Source organism: Mustela putorius, unplaced genomic scaffold (genome assembly GCF_011764305.1).
Source record: "Mustela putorius furo isolate JIRA1106 unplaced genomic scaffold, ASM1176430v1.1 tig00003909_pilon_pilon_pilon, whole genome shotgun sequence".
Classification (NCBI taxonomy): Eukaryota; Metazoa; Chordata; class Mammalia; order Carnivora; family Mustelidae; genus Mustela; species Mustela putorius.
The window spans coordinates 31,104,232-31,127,558 of NW_025422057.1; the positions used below are offsets into that span (position 1 = coordinate 31,104,232).

Here is a 23,327-nt window from a genome sequence, read left to right on the forward strand (position 1 = left end):
TTATAGTTCTTCCACAGTATCGTTAACACCGTCTAAGGTGACAATGCGGGTAATATACTTGGAACAGCACTTGGCACAGAGAAGTCCACAGCAAGCATTTGCTGTGGTCATTTTATTGCTGGAGCCATTGTTGACGACAACTCCTGGCTGCCCTCATGCTGCTGCCCAGGCACCAGAGGGTGGTTCCAAGGGTCCTTTGGCTTTGGGGGCTATGCTCCCTTTTCTCTAGTCCCAGTAGGACGAATAACTGAATGCCAGCAGTAAAATTAAGATGATAGAGCCTAGTGCTCACTCCCTTTCACTGCATTGATGGTGATATCAGTGTTTTCTCAGTTGCTTCGCGTGGGGTTCTCAGTAGCACATACAGGAGACGGTACAGGGGAAGATCTTTGCTGAAGGGCAGTACTGGGCAAATAAGTTATGGTCACTCACTCTGTTCTTATGACTGTCAATCACCCAGTTTGTTTGGTCATTGCTTTCCGGCACTTTTCTCTGTGTTTCCAGGTAACAGCATGGGAATGGCCGGTTTGGAGCAGGAGCTGCACCACGGAGGTCCAGAAGAAGATGTGTATCACACGGTGGATGACGATGAGGCCTTTACTGTGGACCTGGCCAACAGACCCCCTGTGCCGGTGCCCAGGCCTGAGGCCGGTGCCCCTAGCACTCACCACCTGCCTGACAATGAGCCATACATTTCTAAAGGCAAGTGTGGCAGGGAGTGATGGTGGGCTCTTTGGGGCTACTTGACGAGAATTCCCCTCATCCTCTTAGCTTCTGAACCACTGTGCTGAGACTGTGCTTATCTGAATGGTCTCTAACCAGCCCTAGGAGATGGGGTTAGAGCTCAGGGCAGATTCTGGAGCTGGCCCACGGGCCATGGTCAGGGTCACTTCTGGCTTTCCCAGACATATTCACGTGCCGTATGAAGACAGACCTCTACTCCAGATGGCAAGAATGCTGGTATATTTTTATCTCCTCAAACTATTAAACTATTATTAATTTTTAATAGTTGACATTTATTGAAATCTACCAAGAGTACTCCATCTGGAACATGTCATTTCATCTTTACAGTAATGTATTAGGTAAAGGCTGTTATCATCTCCATTGTACAGTTGAGGAAGACGGAGACCTACTGGGGTGACTATTACCTTGTAGCAGAGTCAGGATTTGAACTCAGGACATGAGATTCCACAGTCCTGGCTTTCAGCCACTATGCTAGGCTGTCTACCTACATACACTAATACAAACTGGTGAGAGCCAGGTCTGACTTCTTCACAGTGGTCCCCGGGATGCCAGTTAGATGCTGACGCATTGTCAGTTTCGCTCTCTTTTAAGACTCAATTGTGTTGAGAGGATTACAGATGCTGTAAGAGCTAGGAATTGGCAGATCTATGCACCTGACCTCCATTCCCTTGTTAATAGCATTAAGAAGTTGTGGGAGGTGTGACAAAAGGAGATCACGAATTGGGAAAGTAACCCTCAACCAGAGCTTCAGGTACAGGGTGACCAGCTACATATGAAATTCAGACAAACAGCAAGTAATTTCTATCTCAAATATTGCATTTTTTTTTCAGTTTTGATTTTGAGTCGCACTTCCTTTTATTCTCCAGTTTCAAGGTGCTCCAGGCCCAGCCCATGTTCTTGTCCACGTTACCCTTTTCTTTAACGACCCATCATACCCTCTGGCTGGCTTTGTCTTTCTGGCATCAAGATCCTGTCTGTTTGGGATGCCTTTATTCCATAATCCCTCTAGTTTTGGCACCTTTGCTGCCTCCTACGGGAGGTGTGTTTTACAGAACTGCATACAGTGGCCCAAAATGTGAGCCACCGTTTCCATTTTTGCATAAGATTTTGGTCATTTTTCCAGTAAATATCTAAAATATTTTGAAGCCTCTTAGAAAGAAATCTGATTTGGCTTTTACCTAGAATATTCTTTATTTCATAGTTTTCGCAGAAAAAAGTCAAGAGCGGCCTGGGAATTTTTACGTTTCCTCAGAGAGCATCCGGAAAGGTAAGTCCCATGTGCTCAGCTTCCTTTCGTATGACCTGAACTTCCAGGTGGCGAGAGCATTCGTGTTTCAATAATTCGCAGGTGTAACGACTCCTCAGCCCTGAAACACAGAGAGGTCCAGGGGACACCTTGCATGGTCTGTACTGATGGTGAGGGGAGAGGAGTAGAGATTGGGGCACCTTAGAATAGCGTACAGATTGATCATACCGAGAATACAAACATACTAGAATGTATCTGTGACAGCACACAAAACAGTGTAAATAGTGAGATTGGTGCCAACAGGATGAAAGTGGGTGGCTTGGCCCCCAGGCTTTATCTAAGGATACAGCCTTACCTGCTATTTACTTACACCAGCTGTACTGGCTAGGCAACACTTTCATTCATCTTTTATTTAAGAGACATTTTGCTTGCGGTTGGGTAACATTTTTCTTCCCTTTTTTTCCTCCTCAAAAGACTTTTTCGGGAAGTATGAGGAGATATGCCCTCCTTTTTTTCTTAATTAACTTCTGTGTACTAAAGAGAGACACTCCATGTTATCCCATCGAAGATTCTTATGAAAAGGAGACACGACACCATCTAAGCTTTGGAAGGCATCCCAAGGAGTTAGGTAGCAGGAGAGTGGAATTGATGGGCATATGCTTTTTGCTTTCTCCCCACACCCCTTTCATCACAATTAAAGACAGCCTCGAAGAAGGCAAGTCTGGGAGAAAGGTTTGTAGGTGTGTATAGACAGATGAGTGAATGGCTGGGAAGAACGACAGATGAACTTCTTTGAAGTCCTCTCTCATTTTCCTTCTTGCTCTCTCCCTGAATCACAATGTCCAGAGGGGGTTCTGCTAGAGAAATTCAGATTCAGAGATAGCCCTGTGTGAAATGAGCAGTAAAATGTCAGGTCATCCTCATAAGCCCCAGTGGCCCGATCACGTCTGCAGGGAACTCATTCTCCACGGAACTTAATGGACTCACAGCTGGAGAAAGATAGGGGTTGCCTTCATATTTTCTGAGAATCTCCAAAGCAGAGAACCATGACTTCGTCATGTGGAGGAGAGGTTGGCAGAGGAACAACCCAAGGAGAACCACTTAATTTATACCTGGTGACACTGGAGATAGATCCTGGTTCCATTGACATTCCAGTCTTCTTGGGTATTTCATGTCCATGGGTCCACAGTCATGGTGCCCATGCAGTTTGGAGGCATGGAGGAAAGTAAAGGGCCGGAGCATCCTGCTTTCCTGTATTTTCTCCTTCTCTGAATTTCCTGTATTTTCTCTTCTGGGAGTGGATTTTAGTCTAAAGCAGCAGTTCTCAACCACTGTGCTGCCTCTCAGAGGATACTTGCAATGTCTGGGATATTTTTGGTTGTCACAGCTGAGGCAGGGGAGGCTGTTGGCTTCTAAGTGGGTAGAGGGGATGGCCTGGGATGAGGCTATATCCTACAGCATATAAGATGCCCCCGCCCCAACAAAGAACTCTCCAGTCCAAGGTGTCAATAGTGTCGAAACTGAGAAATTTAGTCTCAATGGCTAATGGCTAATGGCTTCTTGGTCATTCAGGTTTGGGGGTTCTGTTGACTTGCCCAGTGGGTGCTGTTCCTGCCTCCTAAAATGCTGTGGCCTTGTCTACTTTAGTATAACAGGCTTTGAAGTCATTAGCTGCTCCCCCCTCCCTGATTCGTTGTCCTATGCCCCCCTTCTTCATTCCACATGGAATCGTTCTCTTGAGATGCATCAACCTGAGCCTGTGACCAGCCTCGTTAACCCCACTTGCCTGCCTGCCCTCCCTGATCGGGGAGCTGTCATCCTGAGTTTTGCCATCCTTTGCAGAGCCTCTCGTCCGACCATGGAGGGACAGGCCTCAGTCAAGTATATATGACCCTTTTGCTGGGATGAAAACACCAGGCCAGCGGCAGCTGATCACCCTCCAGGAGCAGGTGAAGCTGGGCATCGTCAACGTGGACGAGGCTGTGCTCCACTTCAAAGAGTGGCAGCTCAACCAGAAGAAGCGGTCGGAGTCCTTCCGCTTCCAGCAGGTAACCGGCTTTGTCTGGTGGGTTTCAGGTCCTTTTCATCACTGGGCAAAGGGGAGGATGGGGTCAGCGCTGTCTTGTGTGCTGCTGTAATGGAGCCCCTGTGGCCAGGCCCAGGATGGGTGTTTTGAGTGTCATTGTGAATCCATGCGTGTATATGTCTGTCCTCTGTCATCTGTACCCACACGGCCCCCAGGCTGAGAACTGGATGGCTTTGCCAGTTGTCGTGAGTCTAGGGATCAGGAACAAAGACTTACCTGTCAACCCTAATTTTTCAGCTGCCCCTTCCCTCTGCATGTGGTCCTATACTTTGGCTTTCTGGCCTTTTTTCTTTTCAGAACCTTTCTCTCTACTCCTAGTGCCAGCTCTCTCACAGAACCGTCACACCTTTGAAGTCAGAGAAGCTGGACTGTTCCCAAGAAATAGAACTAAGACAACAAAACAAGTCACAGACCAAAAATCACCCACATTAGAGCATGCTCACACACAAACAGTATTTCTGTAGGCACATATACAAAAGCAGAGCCAGAGGTCAGGAGATGGTACCTCAGGGCCATCGCTAGGGTGACCATTCAGGAGTCTGGGATTGGAGGATGGGGCTCCTGGAGGAGACTCCTGTTTTGTTCTTTTTTTTTTTTTCTTTTAAAGATTTTATTTATTTATTTGACAGAGATCATAAGTAGGCAGAGAGGCAGGCAGAGAGAAAGTGAGAGAGGGAAGCAGGCTCCCTGCTGAGCAAAGAGCCCGATGTGGGACTCAATCCCAGGACCCTGAGATCATGACCTGAGCCAAAGGCAGCGGCTTAACCCACTGAGCTACCCAGGCGCCCTCCTGTTTTGTTTTTTAAATATTATTTATTTATTTATTTGAGAGCGTGTGAGCAGGGGGAGCGATAGGCTGAGGGAGAAGCAGACTCCTTGCTGAGCAGGGAGCCCAACACAGGGCTCGATCGATCCAGGGGTCCTGAGATCATGACCTGAGCTGAAGGTAGATGCTTAACCGACTCAGCCACCCAGGCACCCAAGACTCGTGTTATTTTTGTAAGAATCTATATAACTCCATACGTGTACTTCATGCACAATTTAAAGCAATTGGAAGAACTCAGACTTGACCTTAGGAAGCATATCCATGGTCCAGCCCTTTCGTATTAGAAAGAAGAAGCTGTGCCTAGGGCGTTAGGGGACAGGTCCAAGACCCCTCACCTGGGAAGTGGAGGGAAAGGCAGGATCAGAATGGTTGCTTTTTCTCTCCATCTCCCCATGGTGCTTCCCAGAAGGTGTATATTCTGTCCTCTGTCCTCAGAAGACCTGACACACCTGCTTTTGGGGGGCCAGCACTCACCTACTGCAGAGATGGAGTCCTGTCTCCCTAGCATGGGAGTAGTGAGTCATCGAGCAGCATTTGTCCAGCTGGGCCAACAGTCTACTGACAATGCTCAGCACTGAATGACCTAACCTCTTCTGTTGCTCAGAGTGTGTATTGCAAGAGGAGTACCATTGTTCCCATTTTACAGATAACTGAGGCTTGGATAGTAGTGAGGCAGAGGAGCCCTTTCTCACACCAGGGTCTATATGCTCCCTTCACTACACTTTATGCCTTCTTAGTGCTCCCTGAAAGAGGGTCCCCTGCTCTGCTGGCCGACCTCCCTCCTCCTGGAGATCTGACAGTGAGGTGGTGCTCCAGTGCCGACAGGAACCCGGGGTCCTCCTCTTTTAGGAGATGCAGGGAAGCTGCGGTCCTATGGGAATAGCCTGGCTTTGGGCCAACAACGTTTTTCTTCCTCCTGGCCAGTCCCTGGCCCACGGAGCATGGTAGTTAAGAGCAGTCAGGGTTCCGGGGCCTGGCAGCCCAAGTCACATTCTTGTTCTGGTACTCGGGGCTGGATGACCTCGGCCTTTCCGTACCTCTGTTTCCCATCTCACATGTGAAGGGAGAACATTGGACAAAGTAAACCACATAAAGGACTCAGCATACCAGGCACTCAGTAAATGCAAAGCAGATGTTAGCTGTCTCTGTCTGTATCCAAGAGGCTTCTGCTGGTCCCTTGAACGTGCCTAGAACTCTTGGGTATGGTTGACAACGGGGGCTCATATTTGCCATGGCAGGCAATCCCAGCCCGTGGGAGCTGACCCTACTCTGTGCCCTTGAGAGCCTCTGGATATTTCTAGAGCATCCCCCATCCCAGGACTGGTGGTTGTGAAGACTGTTCTGGGGGCTGCCCCCATCTTCCCTTTCCTCTATGCCTCTGTCCACTTGTCTGTCTCCTTCACTTCCCCTCCTGTGAGTGGGCACCACCCAGGTTCCCTTCAGGTCCTTCTCTGTGCAGGTGGTGTTGAGTCCGTGTCCCCTTTCCGGTCCCACCTGTGGACCGGTGCAGCCACCAGCTGGGTGTGTCCTGCTGAGGCGCTCACGACTTGCAGCATGTCCAGCAACAAACCATACCTTGGGGCTGCTTCCCTCTCCTGGCTCCCCATTTCTGTTCACCGCACTGTTACCTTCCAGACTCTGAGGTTGAGACATTCCATCCCTTGGGCTCTTCTCCCTCACTGCCCTGTCTCCAGCCAGCTGCATGTGTTGCTTGGACTTGCTCTGTGATGTCCTTCCTCTTGCATTGGCTCCTTCCTTCCTATGCCCTCCGGTGCCAGCTTCTGGCACCTTCGTGGGGCCTGCCACATAGTCTCTAGGTGGTGGATTTCCTTGCTGCCGACTCCTCCCACCTCCACTCTGTCAGACCTTAAACCTGTGCCCAGCCCACACCTTCCCGTGTTTCCCTGCTGCTTCCTGGACCCAGCTCAGTCTCAGCTGTAGTCACAGTCCAAACACCCCTCCCACGCTGGCCTCCTTTGGCTCCTTCAGGGGACCTTTCTGGATGTCTAGATGTTAGTCCCTGGGCATTTTCTCTCAGATGTTCAGATACTTTGAGGTAGTTGTTACTAAAATAGCAACAAATTACAGCCCTCACATGTCTATTCAACCTTTGCTCAATGACTGATAGACTTGACTGCCTGCTCTCGGAAAGCTATAAGGCCTGGTGTCTTGGCCTTTAAGAGTGCACAGTCTCTGTGAAGATTCAACACACACACACACATCCCAAGGCCACACACATGCACAGATGAGCTGGGCCAGGCCGCATATCTCAGGGCCAGGTGGCATCTATGGTCACTAAGGCCTGGGGCGGTCTGGAGAGCCTTAAGGCAGAAGGTGGACCTTGACCCAGACCTGGAATGAACTGATGGGGAGGAATCATCGCCCTTCACATTCAAAGGGTCTCAGAGACAGATGGGTGCATGGAGTATTTCCAAACACTACAGGACTGGCTTGGTAAAGGAGCCTACAAGGAGGAGGGCAGGGGGTTTTAAGGCTGGGAAGAAGATGGGAACCAGAGCGAAGGGGAGACTCTTTGTTGTAGGAAAGGGGTCTGCTCTTCAGGCACAACTTCTACGAGTACTTGAGTTTCTCTAGGGGCCGATGGCAAATGCACTCAGTCTCATTTGCATGTTGGAGATGTTATTGCAATGGAATGTATCTTGCAAACAGCATAAAATCTGAAAGAAACTCTCAATGCCCAGAGGGTATTATTTCTCCTATATACTTTGAAAATGAACTGAATTTTTTTCCAGGAAAATCTTAAACGGCTGAGAGACAGCATCACCCGAAGACAAAGGGAGAAGCAAAAATCAGGGAAGCAGGCAGGTATGTAGCTTTTGGGGTTGCTGCATTGTGGGGTCTGCTGGCACCTGTTGTTTCTAACTCTCCTTTCTGCTGTGGCTGGAATGGGCAGAATGCTTGCCCAGTGCCTATCACCCTGTTTACAGTTCTGGGTATCCCACTGTACTCTGAGGTTCTTTTGGGCAATGGCTTTGTCTTTTTTTTTTTTTTTTTTTTCACTGCAAGAGGGCATGTGGGGTGTGAGAGGACAGAGGGAGAGGGAGAGAGAGTCCTAAGCAGGCTCCACACTCAGTGCAGAGTGTGGTGCAGAGCTCCATCCCACAACCCTGAGATCATGACCTGAGCCAAAACCAAGAGTCAGATGCTTAACCAACTGAGCCACCCAGGGGCCCCTGTCTTGTTTATTCTGTGTCTCTAGTACCTGGCCCATAAGACGTGTCACCAAGGAAATGAAAAGATTAACCTCTGCATCTCTCGTCCTCTCACTCAAAGAGGAGGATAAAACTTTCTCCCCAGGCACCTGTCTCTCCCCGCTTGGCATTTAGGAAGACATGTTTTTTGAGCAGAGAAAGGAGAAAATCCCATGCATATAGTATCTGTTTCTGAATGAAGCAGGGAATGGCATCCTGGGTGTCCACAGCACACAGTGCTTCAGAAGCCAGGACCCAGCAGTGGCAGGGCTGCTGCCAGGTGGAGAAGGGGTCCAATAGCAGGGCCACACATTCCAGTTGTGTACACGGAGGACCAGGCCTCTTGACACCACTAGCCTTGAGCAGTCACGGGCATTTGCCTACATTGAATATTTCCACCAAGAGCCTCTGGCATGGTGGGTCTCTGTGATTTATTTTGGCTAGCCTATGCCAAGTAGAGCTGGCAATAAAAGCCTTCCAGAAACTCTTGGATCTTGAGTAGAGCCCCAGTAAATAAAGGACTAAGTTTGTGTATAACTTCCATAGTCTGTCTCCAACTCCCATCAATAGCCTGACTTCTCATGACCCTGGCCAGACAGGTGACACCCCAGTCTTTAAAAATGACATCTTCCTCCTACGGGCCTCTTGCTCATGCCTTTTCTTTCTCTCCTATGTGAAGACTCCTGGGCTGCAAGACCCTGCTCTGTGAGGCATTCTCGGGCCCCTGCACCCCATTCCCTACATGAGTATTTATAGGACCTACTATCCCTTGCATTCATCCAGCACTTCTCTTTTGCTGCCTCTGATTGCTGTTACTTCATTCCTGCATTCAAACCATCAATTCCCAGAGGTTCTGCTTCCAAAATGCATCTTCAGTCTGATGATTTCTGACTGTCTCCCTTGCCACAGCTGCATGCATTCTGCCATCATCTCTTCCTGCATGAATGAGGCGCCTCTTCAGTTGTCTCCCCATGTCTACTCTCACTTCTCTACAGTTAATTTTCCAAACTGCAACCAGTGATCTTTTAAAATAAAAGATCAGATCATGCCAGTCCCTTGCTCAAAACCTTCCAGGGCTCTGGTCCCACCCAGAGTAAAATCACCCTCCTCACTGTGGCCTGAGAGGGCCTACGTGGTCTCAGCCCTGAGCTCACCTCACTGACCTCCACTTTTCCTTTCAACCCTGTGCTCTCATCCCAAAAGGACTCCTTTATTGTTCCTCTAACAAGTCAAGAGCAGCCCTCCCCAGGGCCTTTGCACTTGTCTCTCCTCCACTTTTCCCATGTCTTCACTGACTGGCTCTTTCCTCCTTCAGAGTTTGGCTGTAAGTTCTCTTCAGAGAGGCCTTCTCCACATTCTCTCCAGAGTGACCGTCTGCCACTCACTGTGCTTTTACTCATACTCTTTTCACATATCACAGACTGAAATTATGTGCCTATTCTCCCGGAAATTTTCTAGCCCATTCCCGTCATTTCCTGTAAGCTCCCTGAGGGCAAGAGCTTGGCTCTTCTGTGCTTTCCTGAATCCCCAGAATATAGGACAGTACTTTGATTGGGCTCAAGGAATCTCTGTTGGAATAAAATGTTTGGTAACACCATTCATTCATTCCACAAACATCTACCTGAACGCCAGGTTCTCTGCCAGACATAGAGACCCATAAAGCAAGATCTTTACCATTGGGTAATTTATGAGTTAGTCTTTTCCTTGTGTAGGTCTGATTTTCCCAGCTAGAGCCTGCCCCACAATGCCTAGTGCAGTGTTTTGCATATGGCCCTAGCCTACTGAATATTAATGATTTTGACCATTTGGGAAAAGAGGCATACAGAGGTTATAACCATGGCAGAAGGTCAGAGAGGTCATCCTAAGATGTCTGCTTGGGTGGCTAGATTTTACATGTATGCTTCTGCTACCGAAACTCACACGTGTTTGTCCTCCCGGCTGAAGGGAGGAGAAAGGAGAGAAGGCAGAAAATCTGGTTCAAGATCTGCATAGTAATCTTCAGGTCAGACCATAGGTTCTAGGTAGAAAAAGGGATGAGGTGCTTTTTAAAACTAGAATGCGTAAACCCAAAGACAGAAGCCTTGATTAAATGAAACATTTCATACTTAGACACAGAGACAGCCTCAAAAACAGCTGTGATTTGGTGGTACGTGAGTGTTTGAAGTCCCAAGAGTTGTAGTGTTGGAATTACAGGCATTGGGCAGCGGGGGTCCAGAACTGAGCCCGCTGGGTGTTCTCACACCTTTACCACCCAGGCAATGGAGACGCGGAAGCAAGACCCACACACATGGTAGAGAGTCAAAGGGGACCAGAGTGGGCCTTGTGGCATTCAGGGTTGGGGTCAAGTTCCTAGCTGCTGCTTTCCCCAACTAGCTGGGAACCAGACAAGATAAGTGCCCCGAATGAGCCTCAGTCCTCATCTACAAAGTGGCACAAATAAAAATGCCTCCCCCATGAGAGTTTTGTGAGGATTGAACAAGTTAGGGGACAGCTGGGGCCTTGTGCAGATGCCTGGCACGTGGACACACCCTACGGACCACACACCTACACAGCAGCTGGCGTCCTCTCAGTCAGGTCCCCCCAGGGAGCATGCGCTGGACTGAGACTCGCCATCCAGGGTCCAGTCCTGGACTCCTGGGTTTTGGAACATTATACAAAGTTCACCCAAAGCTAATCAGCTCTGAATAAGTGATACCTGTCAGTGTCGTTACACTAGAATGGTCAAGGTCTACATTTTTTCAAAGGAACATGGTTAAATGCCCTCGCTTCCCTTCCCCTCTACTCTTCAAGAGGAAGACCCTCTGGCTAGGTTTGAGGGGGAGGTGTTCAGTATTTTACTTTTACATTAGGGGCTTTGATTAATGTCATAACTAGTAGAAAATCAAACCATATCTAATTTGACACTAGACCGGAACAACTGGCGACCACATTTCCCCATAGGGAGAATGTTCGACCCATTAGCCCCAAGAATTTCCTTTCATGTTCACTTTTTTTTTTTTTTAAAGATTTATTTATTTATTTGAGAGAGAGAGCACAGTGGGGAAAGACAAAAAGAGAGCCCCAAGCAGACTGTGCTCCATGCAAAGTCCGACTTGGGGCTTGATCTCACAATCTGAGATCAGGACCTGAGCCGAAACCAGGAGTCAGACACTTAACTGACTGTGCCACCCAGGCTCCCCTTGTTTTTGTTTTTTATTGTGGTAAAATACCCATAACATAACATTTATCCTTGATCCTAAATGTACAATTCAGTGGTGTTAAATACACCCATATCATGCAACCATTACCATGATCCATTTCTAAAACGTTTTCTTCCCCAACAAGGATTTGAGAGCAAAGAGCTGATGTGGGAGATGATCCCGGGGAACACAGGGGGAGTGGGGAAGTGAGAGAGGAAGAGAGAGTGGACCAGCAAAATGCAGTTACCACTGTGGAGACTGGAGCTTCTTGTCCCAGGAGACACTGGGATTCAATGGACAGCACCATGGGAGGGGCCAAAAAGTGGGGGCATTTATACGCCAGCTCCCATGTCTGGGGGAAGCCCCTTGGGGGAGGGGTGCTTGTCATCTAGTTTCCAGAGAAAGCCTCAGGCAGTTTGGAAGTTGGACCCTATGCTCCATGTTATATTCACTGCATAGCCCCAGGGCTGCTTGTGTGTGCTTGTGGAAGTACAGGGTAGACATCTGGGGTGGGGTAGGGGAATGCAGGGGAAGAGATTAGGATTGTGACAGGTTTAGGGCAACCTACTCTGCTTTGACCATTGCATCTCCTTTAAAAAAAAGAAATCTGTTTTCCACATTGAGCTTCTGTTTTTATCAGAGGAAAGAGTTCTGCTTTCCCGGGCACCTGCATGGCTCAGTTGGTTAAGCATCTGCCTTCGGCTCAGGTCATGATCCCCGGGTCCTGGGGTCAAGCCCCACATCAGGCTCCCTGCTCATCAGGAAGCCTGCTTCTCCCTCTGCCCCTCCCTGTGTTTGTTCTCTCAATCTCTCTCTCTCTTTCTGTCTCTCAAGTAAATAAATAGAATCTTAAAAAGAAAAGAAAAGAACTCTACTTCCTCCCCACCCTTGCCAAAAGAAAAAGAAAAAAGAAAAGCATTTAGAAACCAGTGACACAGGGTAACATCGATCTGTAGGAAAATTAGGGCTGACAAATGGCATTTCTGCTTAAAGGACCTTTTCTAGGAACGGAGCCCATTCTAAACATAAGGGCTGTCTCTGTTTATTTAGAAATCTCATTTGCCTTAGGAAAGAAAAGCGGTAACTATTTTCCTTTGATTTGGGTTAGAATACCAAGGATAATTAAAAAGTAAGATTCTGTTCTTAATAACGTGCTAGTCTTTCTTCAGCCTTGGGGAGTTGTTTTATTCTTGCTGAGATGGTGTAGAACATGGATGGTGTAACTCAGAGGGGCTGGCACGGCCCGTGGCTTGTTGGACACCCCAATGAAGACAGTCTGTGTTTGTGTTCTGGGTGTGTGGGGGGCTCATCTGTGGCAGGACGGGGAGGAGCAGGCCAGGTGCCAGGCAGCCTGGGCTCCTGTCCCTCCACTCCAATCACTGCATCCCTTTATGATCCAGGACAATCCCTTAAACCACTCTGTGCCTCAGTTTCCTCACCCATGGCTGTACCTGACTTATCAAGTTCACGGGGAAGAAGTGAAGTTCGGAGCAGGTATAATGACCCATGTGGACACGCTCTGGGAAAAGTACTGTGCAATATAGTACTGGTTGCTATTCCTGCCATTGTTTCTTTCTTCCAAGAATATCAGGCTTTGATAGACTGGCTCTACTTGATTTTTTGAACTTCTGACTCCTATTTTTTTTTTTCCTGTGTATTTTACTTTCCTTCCTCCTAGAACCGGTTGAGGGTGGGAAATCGCTGCCTTGAAGTGAATTAAGCAGATAAGAACCTCCCTTTAAGAGAGTGTTGTTAAAAAAAAAAATACCAGGTCAAAGCTGAAGAAAAAAAAATAATAAAAGGCTGATACCCATTTGGGCCCCAAGACGCTCTGGGCCCACACCCAGGTGCAGAACAGCCGGCGGGTCTCTGCCCACGTGGTTCCAGGCTCAGGAGGCTGTTTGCCCTGCGCCGTGGTAATGAGGAGAGCCTGAGGGTGTGGGAAGGATCTGTGTCACACTGAGACCTAGAAAGCTGGTTTAATACTAGGACCAAACACTGCCCTTGGAACCCGTCTCCAGGATGAGGCATGTGTGAGGTCCATGCAAACCACAGTCCAGCTTTGTGGACTCCTTTGTGTGGAGTGTTTCCCACAGGCTCAGTCTACCCTGTCCTCGAACTTCCTCTTTCCTATGGCTGTCATTTCCCTATTCGCGGTTCTTAGGCAGATTCTGGCTTTGGTTCGAGGAGCCACCTCTGCTCCTGGACTCCCTGAACCCCTGGCCACACCCATCCCACCGCAGAGGAGAGGCGGAGGAGGATGTGGGGCCCTGGAGATAAGAGCACCTGGCTGGAAAGTACACGGAGCTCACACCTCTCCCAGAGGCCCTGTGCCCGGACTTGGGAACGATCAGGGCATCACGGGAGCCCTGTGACGCCAGCTCACCTGGTGTTCACACTCTCCCGGGGAGGAAGTGGGCAATGGGCCCTCACAGATATTTTGTTCTGCTCAGTCTAGAACCCAGGGTGGAAATCTAGGGAGGACTGAAGATCAACTACTGGGTGGGCTAAGCCAGTCAAGAGACCAGTTTAATGCTGTGCAGAGCGAAGGAATAATCTCTTCCTAAGTCTGTCGGGTCCAAAGTCACTGATCAGCCTCACAAGTCTCAGAACCTTTTATGGGGCTGATGGACTCACTTCCATTAGCCCTCTGGGCCGTTGTTGTCAGCTGCAGACTGCGCACCTAGCACCCATCATTTGTTGAGGGATTCAGAGGCCGTATGAGTAGTGGTTAGGAGCCTGGACTCCAAGCCTGGGTTCAAGTCCCATCTGTCCCACTTACCAGCCATGTGCTACTCCACTTCTCTGGAACTAGTTTCCGTTGGGAATGGTGATAATACTGTTTACTTCGTGGGTGTTGGGAAGCTCCTAGAACTCTGCTGGTGCATAGGATAACCAGCTATTAGGGTCAACAGTGCTCATGGGCCCTCCCTCTGAAAGGGAAGTACTCCACATCCCACAGCTGGAAAGTGGTTGAGCTGCAGCCCCAGACCTCTCCCCAGGCTCAGGCTCTCTGCCTGATGTGGAAGCATTAGTCTTGCTTTCTCCCATGCCTCCACCCCTCTCCTCTATCACATAGTGATGGCCACACAGGAGTCTGTGAAGTTTCAGTGTTGAATTGGGCAGGCCCCCCTCCCACACTCTCTCCCTTCCTTTCCCTCCCCAACAGGCACCCACCAGGTTCGGGCCAGGGAGCCGGGCGGAGAGGGAGCAGACGAGCAGTTTGTCTGGTCGCAGGTGCCTCGAAGCTTATCTCTTTTTCTTCTAATTCCAGACTTGGAGATCACCGTCCCAATTCGGCACTCACAGCACCTGCCTGGGAAAGTGGAGTTTGGAGTCTATGAGAGCGGCCCCAGGAAAAGTGCCTTTCCCCCAAGGACGGAGCTAAGGCGAGGAGACTGGAAAACAGATAGTACCTCCAGCACAGCAAGTGAGCGGGGGAGGGGGTGTGCCTTCACATCTGCATTCTCAGCGGTGCCTTTGGGCTTTGGGAACAGTCTGTTGTGAGCCCAGCAAACCCTAGCTGGAGCTTGATTTGGGTTTGGGGGTGTAAGAAATGGGGGACATTTAGCCTGTGCAGTTTACCTTTTTTCAGAGAACCAAAGATCTTTTACATCATTATGCCCTAAAGCCAGGTTTGTGTAATAATTTATTATACTGTTCCTTTTATAACTAGAAAAACCTAGTAATGACACTAGTTAATATTTACTGAGCATTTACTATATGCTAAGCCTCTTCTATATATTCTCTGATTTAATTCTCACAATAGCTCTATGGCATAGGCACCATGACCTGTGTTTACTGAGGAGGAAACAGGAGTCCTCATGCCTTGCCCCAAGTTAAATAGCTAATAAGTGGTGGTTTTAGGATTTGAACTTGGGCAGCCTGGATCCGAGGCCCAGACCCTCAACCACTGTCCCTTCTGCTTCCTCAGCTGTGGTAAGGAGAAGGAAAGGGTGCGAAGTCAGAAACATGAGAAAATGATGGACTCACATTTGAGAATTCCAACCTTATAGAGGATTGAGGATCCAATTAGGAAATGTGGGAGACATTTTGGCTGAAAAGCTTGATGGAGTCTGATTGCAACAGACAACACCTGCTTATGGACATGCAGGAGGCAGGGGCTTTGGTTCCATATCTAGGGTGGCGGTAGCGCACCTCAGGCACACCGGCTTCAGCAAAATAGATGGTGTTTCCCTTCTTTTGCACAGTTGAGCATTTTCAAAAGAGCTAGGAAAACAAGGAAAGAATAGGAGACTCGGGACTGAATTTCAGGACTCGTGGCTTCCTAAATGTCAGGCAGAAAACCTCCAAATGGATATGAGGGTAGGAAGATCATCTAAACCCAGGGGTTCTTGATCTTTTCTGCATCAGGGACCGTTTGGGAATCTGATCTGTGCTCTGGATGTTCTTCCCAGAGAAATGCATGGGAGCGTGTATGTACACACACACGGGGTTGCCCATCCATGGCCTTACGTCAAGAACCCCGCCCCTGTCTCTCTTCTTACTTTATGGATTGCGCAGGTATAATCCAGAGCAGGAAAGAGTTTTGTGCAAGGTCACACAGTCGGTGAAGCCAGGGTGGGAGCAGGCCCCAATCTTCTCTTGGCTTTTTTTTTTTTTTTTTTAAATTTATATGACAGATAGAGATCACAAGTAGGCTGAGAGGCAGGCAGAGAGAGAGGAGGAAGCAGGCTCCCTGCGGAGCAGAGAGCCTGATGTGGGGCTCAATCCCAGGACCCTGGGATCATGACCGGAGCTGAACGCAGAGGTTTAACCCACTGAGCCACCCCGGTGCCCTCGGCTTTTCATTCCTGCCACTGCTACCTGTTGAAACAGACCCAAAGCCTATCACGTGACCACGGGGGACGCTTCGACCCCGGGTAGAAGAGAAAACTCCTCCTTCCATAATGGGGCGTGGTAATGTGTATCTAAAGCCCTCCTGAGGCAATTTAGAGAATTCTGACAAGTTCCGAAATGGGAGAGCTTTTCCCAGTGATGGCAGCTGGCTGAGGAAGCACCAGGCAGGTGGCCCATCTCTCAGATAAGAGGTGGAGGAGCACAGTGGTGCAGATCCTCTGTGCATTCCGGGGTGGAGAGGAGGGGAAATTTAACAAGACAAATGGGAAGTACTCATTTCAGGTTCAGATTAACTTAAATGATGTTATGTGTATGTTTTACTTTAAGGTAAAGATGGAATGGAAAGCATAAAGTGTGCTTTTTACTTTGTGCAACAGTTTATGGCCCAGGGATGGCTACCTCGTAGATGGTTAGAGAATGTTATGAAATGCCAGACCAGTGGATTTTACTCCAGTCCCTGCTATACAGTTTCAGTTATCTATTGCTGTGTAACAAACTACCGTGAAACACAGTGGCTTGAAATGCACCTTTATTTATACTTGATACTGCACTTGGGCAAGACTCGGTGCAGCTGGTTTAACTCCACTCCACATGGGTGAGTTGGGGTCACTCACTCCTGCGTGTGTCCTCAGCTGTAAGCCCAGCATGGGTGGGACCATCCTAGATGCTCTGTCATCCTTTGGGACCTTTCCCCTTATGGCCTCTAAGTCAGTAGCCTGAACTCCTTATACTTATATGGTAACACAGTCCAGAAAGGGAACATTCCAGGAGGATAGACCCTGATGTGCAGGTGCTTATCGTGCTTTGCCTTGCATCGCACTCACAAATGTCATATTGATCAGAGCAGCTGTCATCTCTTGGGAACCACAGAAGAACAGTTGCAGGTTAAATCTGGTCATAGCCAAGATTTTAGTTAAGATATTAATGTTATGTTTAACAGAACACACATTTTATTACAGAAAGACTTTTAACCTTTTCATAGATTGTCGGGTCCATGGTTTTTAAGGGTCATATTGTATCTGGTCACTTTTCCCCCCTCATTCATTTATCCACCAAATATCTGAGGGTTGCTCTATGCATTCTGAGTGAGACTATACACTGGAGACATAAAGATGAAAAAGAAATGGAGACCACCTTCAGGGCCTTGTAGTGGAGTAGAGAAAACATAAAACTAGCATGAGCTAGATGCTTGTCTGTTCTTTCTTCTTGGTGACACAGGCTGGGAAGAGGAAGGCACTGCCGCCCCTCCCACCCCGGGCTAGAGGGGTGATGACAGGGGCCAGAGCCTCCTACGAACCATGCAGTCCAGAGGGGATGTGGGTAAGAAAGTCAGCCTGGGGAGGGGAGAGGGCCAGGACAGATGAACTGGGGAGCCAAGGTTCAACGCCAAACTTGGGAGTTCAAGATTTAGGAATACCCAGGGAAGGCACAATGAGAACTGATGAGTGTGAATTTCTAGGGTCCTGGAGCCAGTGCCTGGACAGCTTTCTGTTCTCTCTCAGTGGACAACTTTCAGAAGGAGGCTGGTTTGTTGTGAGGGAGTGGCATGAAGAATGGTGAAGGACAGGAGGCTTGGCTCCACAGGACTGGGAGGGGTTGCTTCCACTGGGGGAATCTGGAAAGGTTTCCATAGCATTTGCCCTGAGCATTGCAGCCTGAGGTTTTAGCCTTGTGGCTAAGGGTAGGATGGGGACATTCTGGCCAAGTGGACACTTCTATGTACAGGTGACTGACTAGAAAGGAAAAGGTCACATGTTCCTTAAAAAGCAAACTCTGAATCCCATGGCTTATTAAGTATTTTGATATATTATTTTAAATGTAAACATCTACTTCTAAGAAATAATCCAAAATTATAATCTTAACTTGCTCTATTTCAACACACATCTGAATTAATTAGGTCAAAATTGATGCCATAATGAAGTTGGAACTAAGACTATTTCCTTATTAACTAATATGATGAGGGGCTGTTTTAAGGGAAATTCAGTAAACCCAAGATCTGACAATACTGCTAGTGGCGACAGTGGTAAATTAAAGTCAGGTTTTTTTGTCTTAGTTGACTGACTGTTGTTCTTTTTTTTGCTCCTGGATCATCACATATTTGAGCTTGTTCTAATTCTCCTTGTCCAGTATGGTTGCCACTTGCCAAATATGGTTATTTAATTGAAGTTAATTATACCATTTCTGATATACACAAGCTACCGTATTGGATAGTATACAATAGAATATTTCCAGAAAGTTCTATTGGATAGAGCTGTCCTCATAAGATAGGTAGGTGATACATTCCCAATTCAAAAACCTTGAGCTCCTAAACTCACACAATCATAGTTCCTACTGTGAGCATAAATTATGCTTTGGAGTTTGTATTTTGTCTGTGTCAAACTGGCCCCTTATTAGAAGGTATATGTGTGTGTGTGTTTGTGTGTGTGAGTACATGCTTGCTGTAATTCATAAATAAGTAAAACACTTCAACAACAAGATGTTTGCAGATTTTAGAAATACCACTGAACAAGTAAGAAAGAGAGCATCTCTGCTTCCTTGTCTGACAAACCAGATCACTAGTATTAGATAAGATTTTCACAGGGATTAAGTGCAGTCATGTTTTTAAAGCATGTAATGTGTGGTAAGCCTTCAGTAAATGGCGCTGATAAAGTGAAGAAAAAAGAGGTAATAAGAAGGTGAACCATTTCATTTTATGCTGAAAGAAAATCTAAACGCTAATAAAATGATATAAGATGGCAGCATTTTGAAGATCCCGTATTCACAGCTTCTGTATTGTTTCTATCAGTAAAAAAAAGTAAGTGCTAGAGTCCTGCATTTTATTTTAGCCTGAGAGATTCCACAGTCCAGCTAATTTTGTCTGTACCCTTCAGGCAGTGCGAGTAACCGATCCAGCACCCGGAGCCTCCTCAGCGTGAGCAGTGGGATGGAGGGAGACAATGAGGTGAGAGCGGCCCCCCCCCATTTTCCTTGTCTGAGGGGTCACGCCACTGCAGGAAATAGAAATCCAGATGAAAGAAGCCAGACACGGAAGGTCACATACTGTAGGATTCCATTTATGTGAAATATCCAGAAGAGGTAGAATCTTAGAGACAGAATACCGATTTGGTGGTTACCAGAGGTTGGGGGGAGGGGGACATGGGGAGTACAGTGTTTCCTTTTGGGATGATGAAAATGTTTTGAGACTAGATAGAGGTGGTGGTTGTATAATATTGTGAATGTACTAAGTGCTACTGAATTGTTCACTTTAAAATGGTTAATTTTGGGGTGGCTGGGTGGCTCAGTGGGTTAAGCCTCTGCCTTTGTTTGGCTCAGGTCATAATCCCAGGGTCCTGGGATTGAGCCCTGCATCAGGCTCCCTGCCTGGATGGAAATGTTGGATGGCTGGAATGGAAAGGCTCCCTGCTCAGAGCCTGCTCCCCACCACCCCCCCCGAACCCCCACCTGCCTCTCTGCCTACGTGTGATCTCTCTCTCTCTGTCAAATACATTAAAAAATAATAATAAAAAAAATAAATAAAGTGGTTAATTTTATGTTAGGTGAATTCTACCTCAATGAAAAGGGAGAGAGGGAAGGAAAGAAAGAAGGGAGGGAGGGAAAGAGGGAGGAAAGGAGAGAAATCGATACTCTATCTGACTGGTTAAGCCAAGAGGGCATCTCTGAGAAGAAGCAGGACTATCAGGGAATCTGGGTTGAGATCACATATGGGGCCTGGATCAGAAGCCGTGAGAAATGGTGGAGCAAGGCCACTGCTCCGTGTATCCCCAGGGCCACATGCTCTTTCTTCTCTTCTTCCTGGACATACCTGCTTTCTTCTCTCACTGTACACTGGCCTTTTCTGCTCCTCTGCATGCATGGTGGCAAATAGTCCCCTGAGAGCCACTAGGCCTCGTAGGAGAGGGTGAGCTACTCCCTTAGACTGAAGTGTGTATTCTGATCCAGGGACGAGTGGCTGGGATGAACAGGAGGGGGTCACTGGGTGGGCTACCCCTCCAGTGAGCAGCTACTGTTAATGACCCCATGACTGAGAACCACTCATGGTTCCGCTGTCTCGAAAAGGGACTTGGGTTTAAAAACAAAATTTCTCCAGCTCTCTCTGGCTGGACAGAGCAGGCTTCTCAAACTTTAATATGCGTGAGAATCACCTAGGCTCCTGTGAATATGCAGGTTCTCATCAAGCAGGTCTGAGGAGGAGTGGAGAGCCAGCATTTCTCACAAGCTCTCAGGAGATGCTAATTTGATGGCCCACAGGGGGCACTCTGAGGAACAAGGGCCATTAATGATAATTTGGGCTCCATTGTCTCCTCAGGGAGTGTAGGCCTCAATGGAAAGCTGACCTGGTTTGCTAGGTTCATTTTCAGTTTGCGGATAACCTTTAGCCAAAGCCTGAGGAGGACTGAGAGGCTTTTGGGAAATGGTGTCCAATTATGCCTGTTGCCTAATGTAACTTTCCCTTTTCTTTCTTGTCCTTTTTTGCTGTAGGATAATGAAGTCCCTGAGGTTCCCAGAAGTCGTAGCCCGGGCCCCCCACAAGTGGAAGGAACACCCGCCGTGCCCCTTGAAAGGCCCCCCAGAGTACCTCCCCGAGCTGCCTCACAGAGGTAACATTGATGCCGAGAAGAAACGTTTTCCTCACTCTCTGAATTCTAGCAGGTGGAGAGTAGGATTTGGGGACCTCTAAGATGACCTCAGAATGAGTCCAGAGTGAACTGAAATGCCTACTTTTGATGCGTTTCGACAGGGACTCTCTGTTAATATGATGCTTTATTCAAGTGCAAATACTTAAAAAAAATTTTTTTTTAAGATTTTATTTATTTATTTGACAGAGATCACAAGTAGGCAGAGAGGCAGGCAGAGAGAAAGGAGGAAGCAGACTTTCTGCGGAGCAGAAAGCCTGATGTGGGGCTCGATCCCAGGACTCTGGGATCATGACCTGAGTGAGCCGAAGGCAGAGGCTTTAACCCGCTTAGCCACCCACGTGCCCCAAGTGCAGATACTTTAAGTAGCAAGTACAATATTTTATCAATGAAGTATGTTGGCAAACACCAACTTTTTGAGTAATTTGTACGTTTGCTTAGAATTCAGCTTCCTCATAACTAATTCCCTTGGCTGTATTGTGGGGACAGTACCTTTTGGGGACCAGGAGGTAAGGAGTTGGGGATGAAAATGGAGGTGGGATGCATAGCTCAGTGTGGTGGGGAGCATGGTTCTAGTGCCACACTACCTGGGGACAGTGTCCAGAAGTCACTTGTGACTTGGGTGAATTATTTCACTTTCATGTAACTCAATTCTTCATCTGTAAAATGGGGATAGCAGGAGAATGTCCTCACAGAGTCATAAGGGTGGTATCTGGGCCCATAGTAAAAGCTCAGTAGAATGAATGACTTTTCTCATCCAGGAGAAGAATGAGCATATGAAAAAAAAAAAAAAAGAATGAGCATATGGAGGTTTGGAGATGGGCATTAGACAGACAAGCTGGAAGTGTTTGCCGGGCTCCAGTATCTGTCTTTGTTCATAATGGTTGTCTGGCCTCTGGTAGGAACCTTTTCAAGGTCTTGTGGAGTAACAGGAAAAGTGGTCAAAACTAGCTTGTGCATCCACCCATGCAGAAAGGGCCCTCGGGAATGAAAGCCTAGGTTTGTCTTAGGTGTTTATTTCTTTGATGTCTAAAGTATAATGTGGGGGGGAAATGATTTAAAGGTGGAAGTTTTTTTTGTTTGTTTTTTTTTTCAACCAGGGTCGTTTCTTTTTTTTTTCTTTTTTTTTTTAATGTTAAAACTTAAATGAATCTTGTCCGTGTAATTTGTTGAGAAAGTGCAACAAGGAGGCTTTTCTTCTGGTTTTCTGGAAAGAGAAGCTGACTTTGAGCTAGGCGTCTGTCCACTTTTCCCTTTGCTGTTCACCCTTCCTGCGTGTGCTCCCAGTAACATTCATATTCACGTACGGACACCTGTTACACAGACCTCCCCCATCCCCGTAATCATAAGCGGTGTCAGGTTTACCAGCATGTTTCCTTGGTGTAGACTAGAGGTCACATGGTAGAATGTTAGTCCTGGAAGACCTGTAACGATAATCTGGTCCAGTCCCCTGAATTGGCATAACGTGCTGTTTCTTGAAAATTATTATACAGTTGATGATTGGGGAGGGGTATTTACGGCGAACTATAGTAATAATTGCTAATCTGTATTGAGTGTGTACTATGTACTAGGTATTATGTTCGACACACTGAATGCATTATCTCAGTTCCTTCCACAACTCTCAGTGATATTGAAGATTATCCTATTTTGCAAATGCACACACTAGGGCTTGGCCTGGATTGAGACGTGTTCTGTGTGGCACATCTGGGTGTGCCTGACTGGAGGCTGCAGTGTCTTAGTCATTTGGTGACATCTGTTCCAGAAGGTCAAGGTGTCATTAGGAGGAGATCCAAGACCTAAGACCTTTTATTACTGAAGATTGAGGAGTTTGGAGGCAGTTGCTAATTGCACCAAGATGAAAATAGTTGTCAAGTTTGAAAACTATAGCTGTAGGACTTTTGTTAATGGGAGAGAAAAAGAGAACAACCAGGGAAACAGGTTCCAGAAATCAAAGGCTAGAAATTGGGATGCATATAAGTGTGTAAAAAGAGATGGCTGACGAAATTTGGGGGGAGTCTAGAAGCATGTTGTGATAAAAATGGGAGCAAAAAGGAGGAAAACACTTTTATTAAAGAAATGGTGTTTGCAAAGAAATCTGTAATTGATAGAGCTTGGCATTTGGGTTCCTTTTTGGTGTGAAGAAAGACTTGCAAATATGCAGTTGTTTTGTAAGTATGTATGCAATTCGCATAATAAAATGAGGAGATGTTTGAACAAATAATAAAGCCAATAAATGGCTTCCATGCTTGACCCTCTGGCAGACAGGAGGCGAGACTGACCTTGGAGTTCTCCTCTCCACTTCCAGATCTGGGAATCAGTAACTGGTCTTTACCTGTGTCTCCCGAACGCCTTTGCTCTCACACAGCTCTGGGGGTGCAGTGCTTGTCGGCCGCTCCCAGTCCTGGTCCCTTCCTCTGCTCACTCCGCCTGCTGTCCCCAGAACTTGAGCTGTCAGTGAGGACTCCAAGCTTCCACGTCTACCTCAGGCCTCTGTTTCCTACTCTTTGCTGGTGACCTCGACCCAGATGCCCCACAGATAT

The 23,327-nt window shown here is 47.5% G+C and overlaps 1 protein-coding gene across 4 annotated transcripts in view; it reads left to right on the forward strand.

Annotated features, from left to right (window-relative positions):
* PIK3AP1 (phosphoinositide-3-kinase adaptor protein 1) overlaps nt 1-23,327 on the forward strand; it is a 114,780-nt gene that overhangs the window by 83,588 nt on the left and 7,865 nt on the right. For 3 of the 4 annotated variants that reach the window (XM_045068981.1, XM_013054679.2, XM_045068983.1), the window contains 7 exons: nt 505-702; nt 1,946-2,011; nt 3,833-4,038; nt 7,656-7,728; nt 14,568-14,723; nt 19,024-19,094; nt 20,633-20,751. In XM_045068981.1, the coding sequence (XP_044924916.1) occupies nt 505-702; nt 1,946-2,011; nt 3,833-4,038; nt 7,656-7,728; nt 14,568-14,723; nt 19,024-19,094; nt 20,633-20,751 (889 nt within the window). Of the gene's footprint in view, nt 1-504; nt 703-1,945; nt 2,012-3,832; nt 4,039-7,655; nt 7,729-14,567; nt 14,724-19,023; nt 19,095-20,632; nt 20,752-23,327 lie in introns of those variants that run through there. The other variant, XM_045068982.1, reaches the window with a different exon arrangement.